This window comes from Emys orbicularis, chromosome 1 (assembly GCF_028017835.1).
Source record: "Emys orbicularis isolate rEmyOrb1 chromosome 1, rEmyOrb1.hap1, whole genome shotgun sequence".
NCBI classification, from domain to species: Eukaryota; Metazoa; Chordata; order Testudines; family Emydidae; genus Emys; species Emys orbicularis.
Genome location: NC_088683.1, coordinates 365,594,273 through 365,614,110, shown reverse-complemented (window position 1 = coordinate 365,614,110; position 19,838 = coordinate 365,594,273). Strand labels below are relative to the sequence as shown.

The 19,838-nt window shown below is 47.7% G+C and overlaps 2 protein-coding genes across 2 annotated transcripts; one reads left to right on the top strand and one right to left on the bottom strand.

The window, feature by feature from the left end:
• The first annotated feature begins 5,949 nt into the window (after nucleotides 1-5,949).
• On the top strand, nucleotides 5,950-6,888 carry LOC135895683 (olfactory receptor 51G2-like). Its single transcript, XM_065423830.1, has one exon. It carries the CDS (start codon nucleotides 5,950-5,952, stop codon nucleotides 6,886-6,888), a length of 939 nt encoding a protein of 312 aa, XP_065279902.1.
• Nucleotides 6,889-17,973: 11,085 nt separating this feature from the next.
• On the bottom strand, nucleotides 17,974-18,912 carry LOC135895656 (olfactory receptor 51G2-like). The gene has a single exon (XM_065423795.1). It carries the CDS (start codon nucleotides 18,910-18,912, stop codon nucleotides 17,974-17,976), a length of 939 nt encoding a protein of 312 aa, XP_065279867.1.
• Nucleotides 18,913-19,838: the final 926 nt, after the last annotated feature.

Genomic DNA, 19,838 nt, shown 5'->3' with positions numbered 1-19,838 from the left:
TTCCCATCCTGTTTGTTTTCCAACAGCCTGCTATCAAACTAAGAAGAGCCATACTGGTTACACCCAATATAGCTGTAACATAAACATCCCAAAAGTTAACCCAATACAGTTACACAGCAAACATTCCAACAACTGGCCTTAACATACACATTCACTATGGCTGCTCAGCTCCATGTCTGTCCCAGTGCCGTTCCCGTGTGCTATGGATTTTATGAATACAGGACAGAGACAGTCAGAGAGAGAGAGAGAGAGAGAGAGAGAGAGAGAGAGAGAGAGCAATAGACTATTTTACTGTGGGAAATGAAGTTCCATTTCCATGAATACTCATGCATTTGACTTGCAAATCCACTTCCTGCAAACTCTCATCCTGGCTGAATAACAGGTGCTGGGGTTACTATATACTAGAGTGAGAGAGCTCAGGGAATTAATATTTTCTATACTGATCCCAATGCCTGTTACCACTCCAGATACAGGCTGCAGACTGACAGAACAGAACCTGAGGAGACACAGTCAGCTATTAACCCAGGGACAGGGGAACCACTAGACTTTTGTTTTCTGACAAGTGACTGAATGAGGGGTAAGACATTGCGATCTTTTCAGTTTTTGAAGAAATCCCAATGACAGAAGCTACATTTTAAGTCCCACTGTAACCTGGGAAATCATCTCTGAACAAATATCAGAGAGGAAAGACTGGGTTGACATGTGTGTGCTAAAGTATAGATTTGTAAATATTATGCAAAAACTTGTAATTGTAATACGAATTTTACACGTCAAACTTTCATGACATGCAGGTATATTGAAAGCCATCAGCAGAGTTGTTGGAATCTCTACAGGAAGGAGCAGTGGCAATTTTACTGCTTAATGGCTTTTGCTTTAGAAAGTATTTTAGAAATACTCCACATACTATTTTGAAAGGTTTTATGCTATGAACTCCTTGTTCAGTGAATCATAAAAGCATAGAATCATAGAAGACTAGCGTTGGAAGAGACCTCAGGAGGTCATCTAGTCTAACCGCCTGCTGAAAGCAGGACCAACCCCAACTAAATCATCCCAGCCAGGACTTTGTCAAACCAGGCCTTAAAAACCTCTATGGATGGAGATTCCACCACCTCCTCAGGTAACCCATTCCAGTGCTTCACCATCCTCCTAGTGAAATAGTGATTCCTAATATCCAACCTAGACCTCCCCCACTGCAACTTGAGACCATTGCTCCTTGTTCTGTCATCTACCACCACTGAGAACAGCCGACCTCCATCCTCTTTGGAACTCCACTTCAGGTAGTTGTTGAAGGCTGCTTTCATATCCCCCCTCACTTTTCTCTTCTGCAGACTAAACAAGCCCAGTTCCCACAGCCTCTCCTCGTAAGTCATGTGTCCTAGCCTCTGATCATTTTCGTTGCCCTGCTCTGGACTCTCTCCAATTTGTCCACATCACTTCTTTAGTGGGGGGCCCAAAACTGGACCCAATACTCCAGATGTAGTCTCACCAATGCCAAATAGAAGGGAATAATCACTTCCTTCAATCTGCTAGCAATGCTCCTACTAATGCAGCCCAATATGCTGTTAGCTTTCTTGGCAACAAGGGCACACTGCTGACTCATATCCAGCTTCTCATCCACTGTAATCCCCAGGTCCTTTTCTGCAGAACTGCTGCTTAGGCAATCGGTCCCCAGCCTGTAGTGGTGCATGGAATTCTTCCATCCTAAGTGCAGGACTCTGCACTTGTCCTTGTTGAACCACATCAGATTTCTTTGGGCCCAGTCCTCCAATTTGTCTGGGTCACTCTGGACCCTATCCCTACCCTCCAGTGTATCTACCTCTCCCGCGAAGCTTAGTGTCATCTGTGAGCTTGCTGAAGGTGCAATCCATCCCATCATCCAGATCATTAATAAAGATTTTGAATAGTTGTATGATACTGTCTCCTGGTAACTAACAAGAAGCTGTTTCTAATCATGGTCATGAACACAATACCTCTGCAATACCCGTGCAAGACTTTCCAAAAAGACCTGAGAAAAAGACCGCTGGTGTGTGTTTCAGCAAAGAGTAAGGCAGAGGTGCAGGAAAGGGGAGTGTAATATGGTTGTATGTAATTATCACCTTACATGAGAATGGCTGAAGTAACTTGCACACTGAAGAGGATATTAGTGCAAACCTACTGTTTGCACTATTTTGGCATTTGTGATGCCAACTCTTTCTCCACCCAGATGAAGTAACTGTCCGTGTCAACTTGTATATTTGCAGATAGCTACAGACCCTTGCACGGGGAGAGGGAGCAGTACCTCTAAGGATGAAGAGAAACTTGTAGGATGATCAAACTTTCTGGATTCAGTCAATGTTGGCCAGGCAACGTACATCAGCTTCTCCTGGAGGGATTCTTGGGGGACAGAGTGTATCACCAGGAACATTTGTTGAGGGAAAATGAATAGAGCCTGGTTCTTATCAAATTTACACATGTAAATCTGGAGTGACGCAGTTGAAGTCAATGTTAGTGAATTCAGAATGTGGACTTGGGAATTTTTCCCATGTGCTGCAAAGAAGCAGTGGCATAATTTGGACTCTCAGGAATGGAGAAAATAATTATAAATGTATAAAATGAGGCAATGAAACACATTTATAAATATCTTCAAAGCAGCGCAGATAAATATCATGACCGTTTTCACCATCCACTTGCCATGTATTTGTACACATGTCATTTTACAATGGGCCACACTCAGAAGTGGAGGGCCAGAAAGAGTGTCTGTGGGAAGGTCACAATTGTAAAATCACACAGTTGTCTTTGACCACGACAATACCCACGCAGTGATTTTAGTTCAAAGACTCAAGCCTGAGGCCAGTTTATTGACATACATACCAGTGCACTGGGGTGCAGTCCGAAGACTGACACCCCGAGTACCGCTCGCAGGCGCCTTTATTGCATTAAATCGCAAGCGAAGTACAAACAATACGTCATGAGTTAAGAAACTGGGGTTGGGGTCAGTCATGAGTCGGTCATGAGTTAAGAAACGGGTTGGGGTCAGCCCCCCCCCCCCCCCCCCGGCACCTTCCTCATCATTTTCCGAGAAGTGGGTGTTTATTTCGGTAGAGGGGTGCTTGGCGGTTTTCCTCAGGGGTGGCGCTTGGCACCAGTTTGGGTACATTTCTCAAGACACATTTTCCGGGGGTTTTCGGTGAAGGGTTAAGGGGGGTTACCATGGGACGCTTAAAGAAGATCTATGATTGGCTATTTTTGCAGATAGCTGGAATCACGGAGTGGGTCACAGATCACCCATAGGAGAAGCTGCATGAGTTAAGAAATTGCATTTAGCTAAAGTTACCTATTGCTTCACACAAGTGGTTATTATATTTCATTAGTCATGAACATATTTCATTAGTGCTGCTGCTGGGGCTTTTTTTTTAATTCTTTTATTCTTTCCCTCCTTGCCGCCCCTCCCCCTCCTCTGGTCATGACCCTTGACCGAGTTTGGCAGAGAATCGTGTTGTTCAGTCTTGCTCAGGCTTTAGGCATGCCCTACTCTGTGTAAAGGCTATCAGCATAACAGATCTCTGTTGGAGGGTTTATTTCGGGGCCCACAGATTCAAAGCTCTGTCTATTAAAAAGAAGCCCCCCCTGTTCTATTTCCCCACAATTTCCCTCCTCTGATGCCATATAGGCATCACTATCCTTATTTAGAAAAGAGGCCATAGGACAGTATTCAGATTCAGAATGAATACTAAGGCGGTTAATTTCCGGGTCTGTGGGATAATAAAGTGTAGGATCGGTGACATCTGTGGAAAAGAATAGGGCTTTGGGTGGTGGTTGAGGCTGTAGCTGGGGTAAACGACATATTCTACATAAGCAACAGAGGACGGCAATTAACAATCCGCAACAGGTTGCAAAGATAATACCAAGCAGAATTTTTAAGACTGAAGAAATGAGGAGGCTGGGTGCGAGTTGGGTGATTTCTTTAGAGATAAAACACGCAATATCATGGGAAGAGCATAGAGCACCTAATCTATAAATGGCCTGAAATGCTTTGGCTGTCCTATTATATTCGATTTCTATTACATGGATTTGGGTTTGAAGGTAAGACATATTAGAGAGGAGGAAAAATAGAGAGGTTAAATTTAAGAAACGATTAGAGATGAGGGAAGTCCAATCAAAAGTAAGGGGGATGGCTGGGTGAAGGGACACATAGATTTGGGGCATACCAGGCCAGGTGATGAAGCGGCTACCTTGTGCAGTGGTTAAGTTAAGGTTGAAAGGAAGAGGGAGTTGAGGCATGGATGGCAGGGCGCACCCATCCTTTTTATTAAATAACAATTTTCCTTCTGGGTCTTTCCCTATTGCTTCCCCTTCCCAACAGGCCATATCTAAGACATTGAATACTTCCCCGGGATGCAGCTTGTGGAGGCAAAATAGCTGTAGGGGTTCCAAGGGCCATAATGACCACAAGGTTCCGATGCCCACCCAGATATGTTGAGCAGCAAAATCATAGGGAGTGGTGATGAAACGGCTAGGTTTCTGGATTGGTTTAAATTCCCATACCTGCCGGTGGATAACCCAGTCCCATAGACAATTCGCCCAGGATTCTGGCACAAGTAAGTGCACTGGAGCCCAGGTGCCATTTACCGGTTCCGAAGCATGGAAGGAGCATGTCGAGGAGTTGCAGGCCCAATCAGATAGGGTCCAGGTATGCCTTCACTTCTGTTGTGGTCAAAGATACCCACGCCACGCAGTGATTTTAGTTCAAAGACTCAAGCCTGAGGCCAGTTTATTGACATACATACCAGTGCACTGGGGTGCAGTCCGAAGACTGACACCCCGAGTACCGCTCGCAGGCGCCTTTATTGCATTAAATCGCAAGCGAAGTACAAACAATACGTCATGAGTTAAGAAACTGGGGTTGGGGTCAGTCATGAGTTGAGGAACTGGGGTTGGGGTTAGTCATGAGTCGGTCATGAGTTAAGAAACTGGGGTTGGGGTCAGCCCCCCCTCCCCCGGCACCTTCCTCATCATTTTCCGAGAAGTGGGTGTTTATTTCGGTGGAGGGGCGCTTGGCGGTTTTCCTCAGGGGTGGCGCTTGGCACCAGTTTGGGTACATTTCTCAAGACACATTTTCCGGGGGGGGGTTCGGTGAAGGGTTAAGGGGGGTTACCATGGGACGCTTAAAGAAGATCTATGATTGGCTATTTTTGCAGATAGCTGGAATCACGGAGTGGGTCACAGATCACCCATAGGAGAAGCTGCATGAGTTAAGAAGATGCATTTAGCTAAAGTTACCTATTGCTTCACACAAGTGGTTATTATATTTCATTAGTCATGAACATATTTCATTAGTGCTGCTGCTGGGGCTTTTTTTTTAATTCTTTTATTCTTTCCCTCCTTGCCGCCCCTCCCCCTCCTCTGGTCATGACCCTTGACCGAGTTTGGCAGAGAATCGTGTTGTTCAGTCTTGCTCCGGCTTTAGGCCTGCCCTACTCTGTGTAAAGGCTATCAGCATAACAGATCTCTGTTGGAGGGTTTATTTCGGGTCCCACAGATTCAAAGCTCTGTCTATCAAAAAGAAGGCCCCCCTGTTCTATTTCCCCACACAGTGTTCAAGTAGGCTGCAGAACTCCCAGCCACAAGCTATCAATGGGGCTAAGAGCCTAGCAGGATTCAAAGAGGGACTGGATGTTTATATGGGTAACCAGACAACCCAATTACACAAGTGAGGGGTGTTAGCATGTGGAACTGGCCAGTGGATACTGGGTTAGATGGGCTACAGCTCTGATGCAGTCTGGCAATGCCTATCTTGATATTGCTGGTGTAAATCCAAGACTTTGTTTTTGCTGATTTTTCATTAGCTCCTGGGAGTCTCCAGACTGGTACTGAGAGTGGAAAGATGTCTCTTTAAATAACATCTAGTTTCCTGTTCTTTTTCCTTTCAGGAAGGAAAGTTCAAAACTCCCTGGATCTGCAGAGTACATTATGTCATCTGTCAATGACACTAAATTCAAATCCGCAGTGTTCCTTCTCACTGGGATACCTGGGCAGGAAGACGTCCAAAATCTCTGGATCTCTCTCCCCTTGTGCTTATTGTATGTTATTTCAATATTAGGAAATTCAGTCATTCTGTTCATTATAAAAACAGATCCAAGCCTCCATGAGCCCATGTACATTTTCCTTTCCATGTTGGCCGTCACAGACCTTGGATTATTGATAGCCACCATACCCACTATACTGGGCATATTCTTGCTTAACTCTAGGAAGATCAGCTTCGATGCCTGTTTTGCTCAGTTGTTCTTTATCCAGTCACTTCAATGCATTGAATCCTCCGTGCTCTTGTTGATGGCCTTTGACCGCTTCATCGCAATCCGTGATCCGCTGAGATATGTCTCAATCTTAACCCTGCCCAGAATAGGCAAGTTGGGACTGGTGTGTGTTCTAAGAGGGGTGGTCATAATACTCCCATTCCCCCTTCTCCTGAAGAGGTTCCAATACTGTCGAGCCAATGTCCTCTCCCATGCTTACTGCCTGCAACAGGAGGTCATGACAACGGCATGTGCGGACATCACAGTCAACAACATCTATGGCTTGTTTACTACAGTCCTAACGGTGGGGTTGGACTGGCTGCTCATCTTCCTCTCTTATGTGATGATTCTCAAAACAGTGCTGAGCATCGCTTCCTACAAGGAGTTCCTCAGGGCCCTGAACACCTGCGTCGCCCACCTCTGCGCCGTCCTGCTCTTCTATACGCCAGAGTTCAGCCTGACTTTGATACACAGATTCGGGAAGGGCTCTTCTCCCTTGCTTCAGATCGTCCTGGGCTACGTCTACCTTCTGGTTCCTCCTCTGATTAACCCAATCGTGTACAGCGTGAAAAGCAAACACCTTCGTTCGAGGATAATCAGGGTGTTGGTGAAGTGAAGGGTCAGTTTATCACCCGGGCCCAGTGATGATAGCATATGAAACAGAAACACAGGACCTGGCGACTCATTCCATCCTGGACCCTTATATCTGTGATGACATGAGCTACTGATCTCCACTCTGTACAGACAGGTTCAGATGGGGTCTAAGGCCTGAAGAAAAGGTATAGCGGTTGTTTCCACCCACTGTTGAAGGAGGACAGTGCACTGGGGGAAGGAGACCAAGGCAGGCAGCAGCATTTACAATGTGACTGTGTTCATGGAGAGCCAGGGGATGGGTAGGATGTTGGCCCATAAATAGCCATATTGCTGGCTGCTCCACCCTCAGAAATGCTGTCAATACTCTCAATAAAGGGAAGGGACGTGGATGTTGTTTCCCATTACACCTGTCTTGTCACTGTCCCGTCTCTGGTTAAACATCCTTGGGCCATGAAAACAGCTGCAGAGCTCTTTTGCGGTCACTGTCCTGGCCCTTCCTGAGCGCTCTGGGTGCTGTGTGATCCATGGGGCTGCGCCAGCTGGGGACAGGGGCTATTCAAGGGGCATTGACACCCACCCTCCCCCCACACCCTCAGCCAGGTGCTTGTGACTGAGTCGTGTCAGAGACATGATTAATGCAGGAGCCGCAAGAGAAGCCATTCAGGCAGCCCCCCAACTACCACCGTTGGTGGCTCTGCACACAGCACACCTGATGAGCCTACTCCACACAGATGCAGAGCAGAGCTGGCTGAGTGAGTCATAGTCTGACACACAGGAGTCCTGGCAAGAGACTCAGGCCCATATTTCCCTCCCCTCCATTTCTGCTGCCCCAGGAATGCAAAGGGGTAGAACAGAGTCACAGCTATCTCCTGTCCCCGTCCAGCCCATTCAGTGCAGGGTGACCACCTTCTCAAAAGGAATTAGCAGGACAGATGCAGGAGCCCTGCCCCCTCCATGGTCTCACCCCTGGCTCTCTTCTTCCCCCTGAACTCCCACCTCCTGCTCCTTCTCTTCCCCCAAGCCCCACCCAGTGACCAGGCCGGATATCAGAGCCAGGACATGGTAAAAGAAGTCCAGGGAGCAGGTGCCGCTCTGGGGAACTCCAGACCCTCCACCTACCCCATTCAGAGGACCCAGCCTATGGGAAAAGAGGAGCAGGGTGGGGCCTCATAGTGCAGTGGGGCTAAGGACCTCAGCCCCCCAAAAGTGAAAAGGGTGGCTCTTTCCATGAGCAGGTGTGGATCGGCACCACAGGGAATTCAGGACAAATGCTGTTCAGTGTCTTTCAGCCCACACTGGGACTTGAACTCTCCTGCTCAATTCAGGTGGATGGTCCATCCTAATTCAGTGGCAATTAGAGGTAGTGTGTTGAGGACTGTCCTCTTTATAGGTAGGCGAGATTAGAGGGGTCAGTCAACCGCTGATCCAGGGTGTGGCCCTTTAAGATTCCAGTGACTTTTGCAGATGACAGAAGCTTTGTAAAGCCAGCTAGTGGGAGAGAGAAAAATGGTCATGGGGAATAGTTAGTTCTTTGGGAAATCCCAGGCTACTGTTTTTTAAGAGCCTTTTAGGGCAGGACATGGCTCCCTTCGCTCCATGCGAAACAGGAGGAGCCTTAGGAGGGCAGGCGGGCTGCATCCTCTCTCGAATCATGGGCGACACCAGCAGGGGATGGACAGCTGCCCTGGCTCAGCCCAGGGGAAAGGGACTGAGATATCATGGGTACCAGCTGGGGAGAAGCCAGTGAAGTTTCAGCAAGCCTGAAACAAGACTGACCCCAGCAAGCAGGGTGGTGAGGGGCTCCAGAATAAAGGAGGAGGATGGAACCGGAGGGTCAGAAAGCCTGTGTTATGGACAAGACTGAATTAATGTGACCCCAGAAAAGGGGCTCTTCTTTCAAGTATCCCAAGCTGAGAGCAAGTCATTGCAAGGACCTTAGAGGGAAGGGCAGGGTGCCTGCTATGCTACCTCAGGCCCCAAGGGGCACTCTGGGGTGGCCCCTGTCTACAGGGTCTTGGCCAGTGTGGGCTGTGCTCTTCCAAGCCATTACCACCGGGCGCAGATCAGCCCAGCCCCCAGGCTGCTCTAAACTCCACTGAGCAGGTGGAGAACAGGCCAGTGAATCAAACCCCTGTAACAGGCTCCTGGCCCTTCCCGCTCTCTTCAGCTGAGGTGGGAGCTCCGCTGGCAAAACAGAGAACTGAGCCAGGCCTGTCACCGCTCAGTTGGCTGGAAGGCTGGTCCTGTGGTCTGGCACTGCTCTGTGACTCAGGACAACAGGGTTTGATTCCCTTGCTGTGTGTGACTGTGGGGAAGCCATTGGCTGTATCTGAGCCTCTGCACGGGTGGATAATAGCCCTGCCCTGCCTCACAGTGGTGGTGGGAGGATAAATACATTCAAGGTGATCAGATACTCTCAGACCCTTGGATCAGGGCTATGTCAGGGTCCCACAGAGTAACACCTCTGACATTTGTCTACAAAAGGCCTCTTACCACAGCCCCTGTGACAGCTGCTTCTGGGAAGCCCCATGACCCCAGCACTGTGGTGTCTGTGGCAGATGTGGGGGTGCTCAGGAGTGACAGTGAGGGGTAGGTAGTGGATTTCTGAGGGGAGTGTTGGAGTGTTACAGTTATGCCGGGAGTTTCAGCAGTCACTGGACCTGTGTTTGTGAGCCCTTGAGGCTGAATGGGTCTAACTGACAAACAATGGAGCAATGACCACAGGGGCCTCATCTTAGACAGTCTCGTTGAGAGAAAGCAGTCAAAGGGCAAAGGTCAGCTCCACACCTTGGCCCTGTAACACGGACACGGCTGAGCACTACAGTGACTGGGCCCAGGCTCACACAGGTTTCATTTAGCAAAGGCTGCTTCCACAAGAAAGGGGCACACAGATGGGAAGATGCTCTCAGAGACACTGGGAAACTAGGCTGGGTCCCAATGGCTCCTTGGCTTCCGAAAAGAATATAAGTTGGGCCAGTTCTGTTTCCTCTATCTCCTGAGCAAAGCCTGTCCAGTGATACGCCAGATAGATGAGTGTAAACATGTGACCACTGCCTGATATTTTAAAACCATTTCTTCTAATGCTTTGTGTTGTTTGCTAATAAACTTACTAGTTTTAAGGAGGCTGATGGTGACTGTATAGCTCTGGTCAGAAGCATCCGAAGGTAAAAGATTGAGGTGTGCAGTCGGACTTGTTTGGTGATAAGTGTTTAGCATAGATGAGGTGTTGTTCCCAGCTGGAAGAGTGGTACAATTGTGATATTCCCTCAAAGACAGGAAAGGACATGGTTTCGAGGGTAAAGAGAGCATATACACAGTTTTACTGTGACAATCCCAATTCTTCTTGGCCAGCATCTATCCTTATTGAGTGGCTGTCAGCATTCAGATGAGAAACTTGTTCAAGGTGTATCCAAGATAACAATCCACTCAAGACAATGATTAATAGATTCATAGAATTTAAGGCCATAAGGAACGATTAGATCATCTAGTCTGACCTCCTGCAGAATTTCATAGAATCATAGAATATCAGGGTTGGAAGGGACCTCAGGAGGTCATCTAGTCCAACCCCCTGCTCAAAGCAGGACCAATTCCCAACTAAATCATCCCAGCCAGGGCTTTATCAAGCCTGACCTTAAAAACCTCTAAGGAAGGAGATTCCACCACCTCTCTAGGTAACCCATTCCAATGCTTGACCGCCCTCCTAGTGAAAAAGTTTTTCCTAATATCCAACCTAAACCTCCCCCACTGCAACTTGAGACCATTACTCCTTGTTCTGTCATCAGGTACCACTGAGAACAGTATAGATCCATCATCTTTGGAACCCCCTTTCAGGTAGTTGAAAGCAGCTATCAAATCCCCCCTCATTCTTCTCTTCTGCAGACTAAACAATCCCAGTTCCCTCAGCCTCTCCTCAAAAGTCATGTGCTCCAGCCCCCTAATCATTTGTGTTGCCCTCCACTGGACTCTTTCCAATTTTTCCACATCCTTCTTGTAGTGTGGGGCCCAAAACTGGACACAGTACTGCAGATGAGGCCTCACCAATGTTGAATAGAGGGGAATGATCACGTCCCTCGACCTGCTGGCAATGCCCCTACTTATACAGCTCAAAATGCCGTTAGCCTTCTTGACAACAAGGGCACACTACTGACTCATATCCAGCTTCTCATCCACTGTAACCCCTAGGTCCTTTTCTGCAGAACTGCTTCCTAGCCATTTGGTCCCTAGTCTGTAACAGTGAATCGGATTCTTCCGTCCTAAGTGCAGGACTCTGGACTTGTCCTTGTTGAACCTCATCAGGCTTCTTTTGGCCCAATCCTCTAATTTGTCTAGGTCCCTCTGTATCCTACCCCTACCCTCCAGCATATCTACCACTCCTCCCAGTTTAGTGTCATCTGCAAACTTGCTGAGAGTGCAGTCCACGCCATCCTCCAGATCATTAATGAAGATATTGAACAAAACCGGCCCCAGGACCGACCCTTGGGGCACTCTGCTTGATTTCACCCAGTTACAACCGTATTGAGCCCAATGACATGTCTGTGCATAGCTTGTGTTCATCAGAGAGATTTCAGCTCTCATAAGAATGACTTCAGGTACTGGGTAGAGAACCTGAACTCTTCCCAACAACCCTTTATGATGAGGTCTGCCATTAGCACAGCACCCTTTGATGTTGGAGTTCTAGGCCACTCCTGCAGCTTGGCTGTAGTGGGGAGAATCAGGATGTGCTTCCAGAGAGCGAAGGACCTCTAGAGTGTTGCCTGGCCAAATTGAGTCCTGTTGGGCTGCCCCTCGGTCTGATCCTGACCCCCATCTGCTCCGTGAGCAATGAGTGCTGGAGATAGACCTCACTCCCTGCACATAAATTTCCATCATCACCAAGTTTGGGGGTAGCTGGATCAGGGTTTTTTGTGTCCAATAGGGAGTTAGCAGCAGACATTTGGAGCTGGGCTTGGGTCACGACCCTATATATCAACAATCTGATTGGCCTTGCTTACCTCTGAGCTGTGTCTCAGGTACCCAGTGACTCTGTGAGCCTGTCACTGTTATGTCTGTGTGAGAAGAAATGTCAATTAACCAACTCTCAGTACCTTTGTTATTGGGTGTTCCACTTAAGATATGGCCAGAAGTGCCACCTCTTTGGATTTTATTGGGAGTCTCACACTATTTGCTGTCTTTCTGGAATCCCCAACTTCTGCAATGACGACACTGTGCCGGATTCTCAGCTTTTGGTTTTCTTTAAAAAGTTTATTAAACAAGTGACCTGAAGAAAATCTAGAAAACCTGAAGCAAGTGACCCCAATGGCTCAGAAACCAAAGCCAAGTGAACATGAACCCCACATTAGTGTATATTTAAATCTCATTATTTCTAAATCAAGTGACTCACACTTAATGAAGGGGCTTAGCGATACCGAGTACCTAGTGTAAGAGATCTGAAAAGCAATGAGAAAAAGACAAAAACTAAGAGCAATGTCTTAATGTACATTAGAAGCAGTAAGCCAGCCAAACAATGAGTGGGGCTACTGCAAAATTGCAGATCTTAAGGAGCACTGAAGAAAGATGAGGCTGTTGTGCAGAGGATAGATGACTGTTTTGTCTTAGTCTTCAGTGCAGAGGATGAGAGGGAGATTCCTACACCTGAGCTGTTACAAATCTGAGGAACTCCCCACATCGAGGTGTCAGTAGAGGAGGTTGTGATGCTGCACCCCATATTCGTCATAGTGATATGATTATGAGATGATTATGACATCATTATGATGCATCTGGTACAAGATATGTCTTGAGAGGTGTCATTGGAAAAGTTCTGATTAGCAGATTATGATTATCCTATTTGTGCGCATGTATCATTTTTGTACCTGAATTTATGAATAATAACTATGAATCTGTATTTTAAATGGGCTTACTCTGGGTAACACCCTCAAGTAGCCTTTCGAGGACAACAATGAAGAAGATAGACAGTGCTGATGGCTCATCAACAAAGACTATGGACCATGCAAGAGCCTAGCCTTCCTGTGTCGTTTCAGCCAGCCTATGAGTAATGGCTGCTATGACTCAGCAGGGCATGCAAGGTCATGGGACCAGACCATATGCCACAGAACTCCATTTTGGTACCTGTATTTTTCCACCATCTGGGCTTGAAAGAAAGGGTTCTCACCATATTGAAAAACTATACAAGGTGGGGAGTGACATCCTCTCTTGCCCTCACTCCCCACACAAAAGATCTCCTGGAAACAACTGAAGAAAAAAGTCTGAACAGGAGGAAGTGCTGATCCCAGGCTAAAGGGATTTCTAGCCTGTGTATGAAAACTTGGTGGATTGCTTGTATCACCAGCCAGGGTGAGAAATGGCTAATTCATATCCAGTCTATCTGGTATTTTAGGCTTAGTTTGCATTTTTATTTATTTGCTACATAATCTGCTTGGATCTGCTTGCTAACACTTATAATGACTTAAAATCTATCTTTCTGTAGTTAATAAACTGTTTTTATGTTTTATCATAACCAGTGTGTTTTGTGTGAAGTGTCTTGGAAAATCTCAGCTCTATAATAAAGTTTTTGTATATCTTTCCCACATCGAGGGGAAAGCCACCTATATTAATGAGTATGCATTCTGCAGATCCCTGTGCAGTACAAGAAGGCATAATTCTGGGTTTATACATTAGCAAGGGTGCAAAGCTGGGGAGATGGGAAATTGTCTGTTGTCTCCTTTTGTCCTTAAGTTACCTAGGTAAAGCACTCAGGTAGCTCAGCTGGATTTCAGCACCAACTACTGTCATATTGGATGCTAACAAGGCCTGGAGCGGCTGGCTGTGTCACCAGAAGAGCACTGTGCAGAGGCCAACTGAGCTGAATGGATAGGTGGTTCAGTAATTCCACTGGCTTCCAGACTGCACCCCAGGGGGGACAACCCATCACAGAGGTTTTAGTATAAACTGATAAACTAAACATTAAAAGTCACCAGGATCAGATGACATTCACCCAATAGTTCCAAAGGAACTATAATATCAAATTTCAGAACTACTAACTGTGGTATATGTCAGGCTTTGTACCAGGTGACTGGTAGATAATATCCTGCTGATTTTTAAAAAAGGCTACAGAGGTGATCCAGGCAATTATAGGCCAGTAATCCTAACTTTAGTACCAGGCAAATTGATTTAAACTATAGTAAAGAACAGAATTATCAGACACTCACATGAACATCATTTGCTGTGGAACAATCAACATGTCTTTTGCAAAGGGAAATCATGCCTCACCAATCTATTAGAATTCTTTGAGCGGACTAACAAAGCTGTGTGCAAGGGTGATCTAGATGATATAGTGTACTAGGATTTTTAGAAAACCTTTGACAAAGTCCCTCACCAAAGGCTCTTAAGAAAAGTAAGCAGTCATGGGAAAAGAAGGAAGGGTCTCTCCTGGATAAGTAACCGGTTAAAAGATAGGGAAAAAAGGGTAGGAGTAAATAGTCAGTTTTCAGAATGGAGAGAAGTAAATTGTGGGGGTCATCCTGGGGTCTGGAGTGGTGCCAGTGCTGTTCTACATATTCATAAATGAACTGGAAAAAGGGGTAAGAAATGAGGTGGCAAAATTTGCAGATGAGATCAAATTATTCAACATATTTAATAGGAAAGTAGACTGTGAAGAGTTACAGTGGGATCTCACATAACTTGGAGATTGGGCAACAAAATGGCAGATGAAATTCAGTGTTGATGAATGCAAAAAAACGAACATTGGAAAAACCTAATCCCAACTGTACAGACAAAATGATGGTGCCAAATTAGCTGTTGCCGCTCAAAAAAGAGATCTTGGCGTCATTGTGGATAGTTCTCTGAAAACATCCGCTCAGTGTGCAGCGTCAGTCAAAAAAGTGAACAGAATGTTAGGAACCAGAGGTGGTGCATATAATAGGCCAGGACAGGCTAAGCCTCCCCGGGTGCAGCTGTGGCCACTGCCGAGCAGTTGCAGGGTTCGCACAGGGAACTTTTTATTATTATGTGCCATGCAGGTTCCAGGGTAGATGAGGAGGCGTTATGTGCTACTCAGCTTCTTCAGTAATCTCGCTGCACTTTACGGAGATTACTGATGAAACCAGGAAGATGAGTAACACAAGTGACAGGTTGTCACCCCCGGGGTGCAGTCTGGGAGCTTTGGGAACCGCTGTGCCCCTTAACCCTCCAGTTGGGCTGCCCAATCTTAAACACCTTTGTTGGTGACACAGTCAGCCTCTTCAAGTCCTGTTATCACCCAACATGACAGCAGGTGGCACCGCACACCCAACCGAGCTGAATGAAACCTGTGTGAGCCTGGGCCCAGTCACCATAGTGCTCAGCCGTGTCCATGTTACAGGGCCAAGGTGTGGAGCTGACCTTTGCCCTCAGACTGCTTTCTCTCAATGAGACTGTCTAAGATGAGGCCCCTGTGGCCATTGCTCCATTGCTTGTCAGTTAGACCCATTCAGCCTCAAGGGCTCACAAACACAGGTCCAGTGACTGCTGAAACTCCCGGCATAACTGTGACACTCCAACACTCTCCTCAGAAATCCACTACCTACCCCTCACTGTCACTCCTGAGCACCCCCACATCTGCCACAGACACCACAGTGCTGGAGTCACGGGGCTTCCCAGAAGCAGCTGTCACAGGGGCTGTGGTAAGAGGCCTTTTGTAAACAAATGTCAGAGGTGTTGCTCTGTGGGACCCTGACATACCCTGATCTTAGGGTCTCAGAGTATCTGATCACCTTGAATGTCTTTATACTCCAACCACCACTGTGAGGCAGGGCAGGGCTATTATCCACCTGTGCAGAGGCTCGGAGACAGCCAATGGCTTCCCCACAGTCCCACACAGCAAGAGAATCAAACCCTGTTGTCCGGAGTCACAGAGCAGTGCCAGACCACAGGACCAGCCTTCCAGCCATCTGAGCGGTGACAGGCCTGGCTCAGTTCTCTGCTGTGCCAGCAGAGCTCCCACCTAAGCTGCAGAGAGCGGGGAGGGACAGGAGCCTGTTACAGGGGTTTGATTCACTGGTCTGTTCTCCCACTGCCTCAGTGGAGTTTAGAGCAGCCTCGGGGCTGGGCTGATCTATGCCCAATTGTAATGGCTTGGAAGAGCACAGCCCACTCTGACCAAGACCCTGTAGACAGGGGCCACCCCAGAGTGCCCCTTGGGGCCTGAGGTAGCATAGCAGGCACCCTGCCCTTCCCTCTAAGGTCCTTGCAATGACTTGCTCTCAGCTTGGGATACTTGAAAGAAGAGCCCCTTTTGTGGGGTCACATTTATTCAGTCTTGTCCATAACACAGGCTTTCTGACCCTCCGGTTCCATCCTCCTCCTTTATTCTGGAGCCCCTCACCACCCTGCTTGCTGGGGTCAGTCTTGTTTCAGGCTTGCTGAAACTTCACTGGCTTCTCCCCAGCTGGTACCCATGATATCTCAGTCCCTTTCCCCTGGGCTGAGCCAGGGCAGCTGTCCATCCCCTGCTGGTGTCGCCCATGATTCGAGAGAGGATGCAGCCCGCCTGCCCTCCTAAGGCTCCTCCTGTTTCGCATGGAGTGAAGGGAGCCATGTCCTGCGCTAAAAGGCTCTTAAAAAACAGTAGCCTGGGATTTCCCAAAGAACTAACTATTCCCCATGACCATTTTTCTCTCTCCCACTAGCTGGCTCTACAAAGCTTTTGTCATCTGCAAAAGTCACTGGAATCTTAAAGGGCCACACCCTGGATCAGCGGTTGACTGACCCCTCTAATCTCGCCTACCTATAAAGAGGACAGTCCCCAACACACCACCTCTAATTGCCACTGAATTAGGATGGACCATCCACCTGAATTGAGCAGGAGAGTTCAAGTCCCAGTGTGGGCTGAAAGACACTGAACAGCATTTGTCCTGAATTCCCTGTGGTGCTGATCCACACCTGCTCATGGGAAGAGCCACCCTTTTCACTTTTGGGGGGCTGAGGTCCTTAGACCCACTGCGTTATGAGGCCCCACCCTGCTCCTCTTTTCCCATAGGCTGGGTCCTCTGAATGGGGTAGGTGGAGGGTCTGGAGTTCCCCAGAGCGGCACCTGCTCCCTGGGCTTCTTTTACCATGTCCTGGCTCTGACATCCGGCCTGGTCACTGGGTGGGGCTTGGGGGAAGAGAAGGAGCAGGAGGTGGGAGTTCAGGGGGAAGAAGAGAGCCAGGGGTGAGACCATGGAGGGGGCAGGGCTCCTGCATCTGTCCTGCTAATTCCTTTTGAGAAGGTGGTCACCCTGCACTGAATGGGCTGGACGGGGACAGGAGATAGCTGTGACTCTGTTCTACCCCTTTGCATTCCTGGGGCAGCAGAAATGGAGGGGAGGGAAATATGGGCCTGAGTCTCTTGCCAGGACTCCTGTGTGTCAGACTATGACTCACTCAGCCAGCTCTGCTCAGCTTCTGTGTGGAGTAGGCTCATCAGGTGTGCTGTGTGCAGAGCCACCAACGGTGGTAGTTGGGGGGCTGCCTGAATGGCTTCTCTTGCGGCTCCTGCAATAATCATGTCTCTGACATGACTCAGTCACAAGCACCTGGCTGAGGGTGTGGGGGGAGGGTGGGTGTCCATGCCCCTTGAATAGCCCCTGTCCCCAGCTGGCGCAGCCCCATGGATCACACAGCACCCAGAGCGCTCAGGAAGGGCCAGGACAGTGACCGCAAAACAGCTCTGCAGCTGTTCTCATGGCCCAAGGATGTTTAACCAGAGACGGGACAGTGACAAGACAGGTGTAATGGGAAACAACATCCACGTCCCTTCTCTTTATTGAGAGTATTGTCAGGATTTCTGAGGGTGGAGCAGCCAGCAATATGACTATTTCTGGGCCAACATCCTACCCATCCCCTGGCTCTCCATGAGCACAGTCACTCTATAAATGCTGCTGCCTCCCTTGGTCTCCTTCCCCCAGTGCACTGTCCTCCCTCAACACAGGGTGGAAACAACCCCTATACCTTTGCTTCAGGACTTAGACCCCATCTGAACCTGTCTGTACAGAGTGGAGATCAGTAGCTCATGTCATCACAGATATAAGGGTCCAGGATGGAATCAGTCGCCAGGTCCTGTGTTTCTGTTTCATATGCTATCAGCACTGGGGCCGGGTGATAAACTGACCCTTCACTTCACCAACACCCTGATTATCCTCGAACGAAGGTGTTTGCTTTTCACGCTGTACACGATTGGGTTAATCAGAGGAGGAACCAGAAGGTAGACGTAGCCCAGGACAATCTGAAGCAAGGGAGAAGAGCCCTTCCCGAATCTGTGTATCAAAGTCAGGCTGAACTCTGGCGTATAGAAGAGCAGGACGGCGCAGAGGTGGGCGACGCAGGTGTTCAGGGCCCTGAGGAACTCCTTGTAGGAAGCAATGCTCAGCACTGTTTTGAGAATCATCACATAAGAGAGAAAGATGAGCAGCCAGTCCAACCCCACCGTTAGGACTGTAGTAAACAAGCCATAGATGTTGTTGACTGTGATGTCCGCACATGCCATTGTCATGACCTCCATGTGCAGGCAGTAAGCATGGGAGAGGACATTGGCTCGACAGTATTGGAACCTCTTCAGGAGAAGGGGGAATGGGAGTATTACGACCACCCCTCTTAGAACACACACCAGTCCCAACTTGCCTATTCTTGGCAGGGTTAAGATTGAGACATATCTCAGCGGATCACGGATTGCGATGAAGCGGTCAAAGGCCATCAACAAGAGCACAGAGGATTCAATGCATTGAAGTGACTGGATAAAGAACAACTGGGCAAAACAGGCATCGAAGCTGATCTCCCTAGAGTTAAATAAGAATATGCCCAGTATGGTGGGTATTGTGGCTATCAATAATCCAAGGTCTGTGATGCCCAACATGGAAAGGAAAATGTACATGGGCTCATGGAGGCTTGGATCTGTTTTTATAATGAACAGAATGACTGAATTTCCTAATATTGAAATAACATACATTAAGCACAAGGGGAGAGAGATCCAGAGATTTTGGACGTCTTCCTGCCTAGGTATCCCAGTGAGAAGGAACACTGCGGATTTGAATTTAGTGTCATTGACAGATGACATTATGTACTCTGCAGATCCAAGGAGTTTTGAAGTTTCCTTCCTGAAAGGAAAAAGAACAGGAAACTAGATGTTATTTAAAGAGACATCTTTCCACTCTCAGTACCAATCTGGAGACTCCCAGGAGCTAATGAAAAATCAGCAAAAACAAAGTCTTGGATTTACACCAGCAATATCAAGATAGGCATTGCCAGACTGCATCAGAGCTGTAGCCCATCTAACCCAGTATCCACTGGCCAGTTCCACATGCTAACAGCCCTCACTTGTGTATTTGGATTGTCTGGTTACCCATATATACATCCAGTCCCGCTTTGAATCCTGCTAAGCTCTTTGCTCCATTCATATCCTGTGGCTGGGAGTTCTGCAGCCTACTTGAACACTGTGTGATTTTACAATTGTGACCTTCCCACAGACACCCTTTCTGGCCCTCCCCTTCTGAGTGTGGCCCATTGTATCATGACATGTGTACAAACACATGGCAAGTGGATGGTGAAAACGGTCATGATATTTATCTGCGCTGCTTTGAAGATATTTATAAATGTGTTTCATTGCCTCATTTTATATATTTATAATTATTTTCTCCATTCCTGAGAGTCCAAATTATGCCACTGCCTCTTTGCAGCACATGGGAAAAATTCCCAAGTCCACATTCTGAATTCACTAACATTGACTTCAACTGCGTCACTCCAGATTTACATGTGTAAATTTGATAAGAACCAGGCTCTATTCATTTTCCCTCAACAAATGTTCCTGGTGATACACTCTGTCCCCCAAGAATCCCTCCAGGAGAAGCTGATGTACGTTGCCTGGCCAACATTGACTGAATCCAGAAAGTCTGATCATCCTACAGGTTGCTCTTCATCCTTAGATGTACTGCTCCCTCTCCCCGTGAAAGGGTCTGTAGCTATCTGCAAAGATACAAGTTGACA

What these genes read in the sequence shown, in the direction of transcription:
- LOC135895683 (XM_065423830.1), top strand. Translation starts at nt 5,950, where the DNA reads ATGTCATCTGTCAATGACACTAAATTCAAATCCGCAGTGTTCCTTCTC.
- LOC135895656 (XM_065423795.1), bottom strand. Translation starts at nt 18,912, where the DNA reads ATGTCATCTGTCAATGACACTAAATTCAAATCCGCAGTGTTCCTTCTC.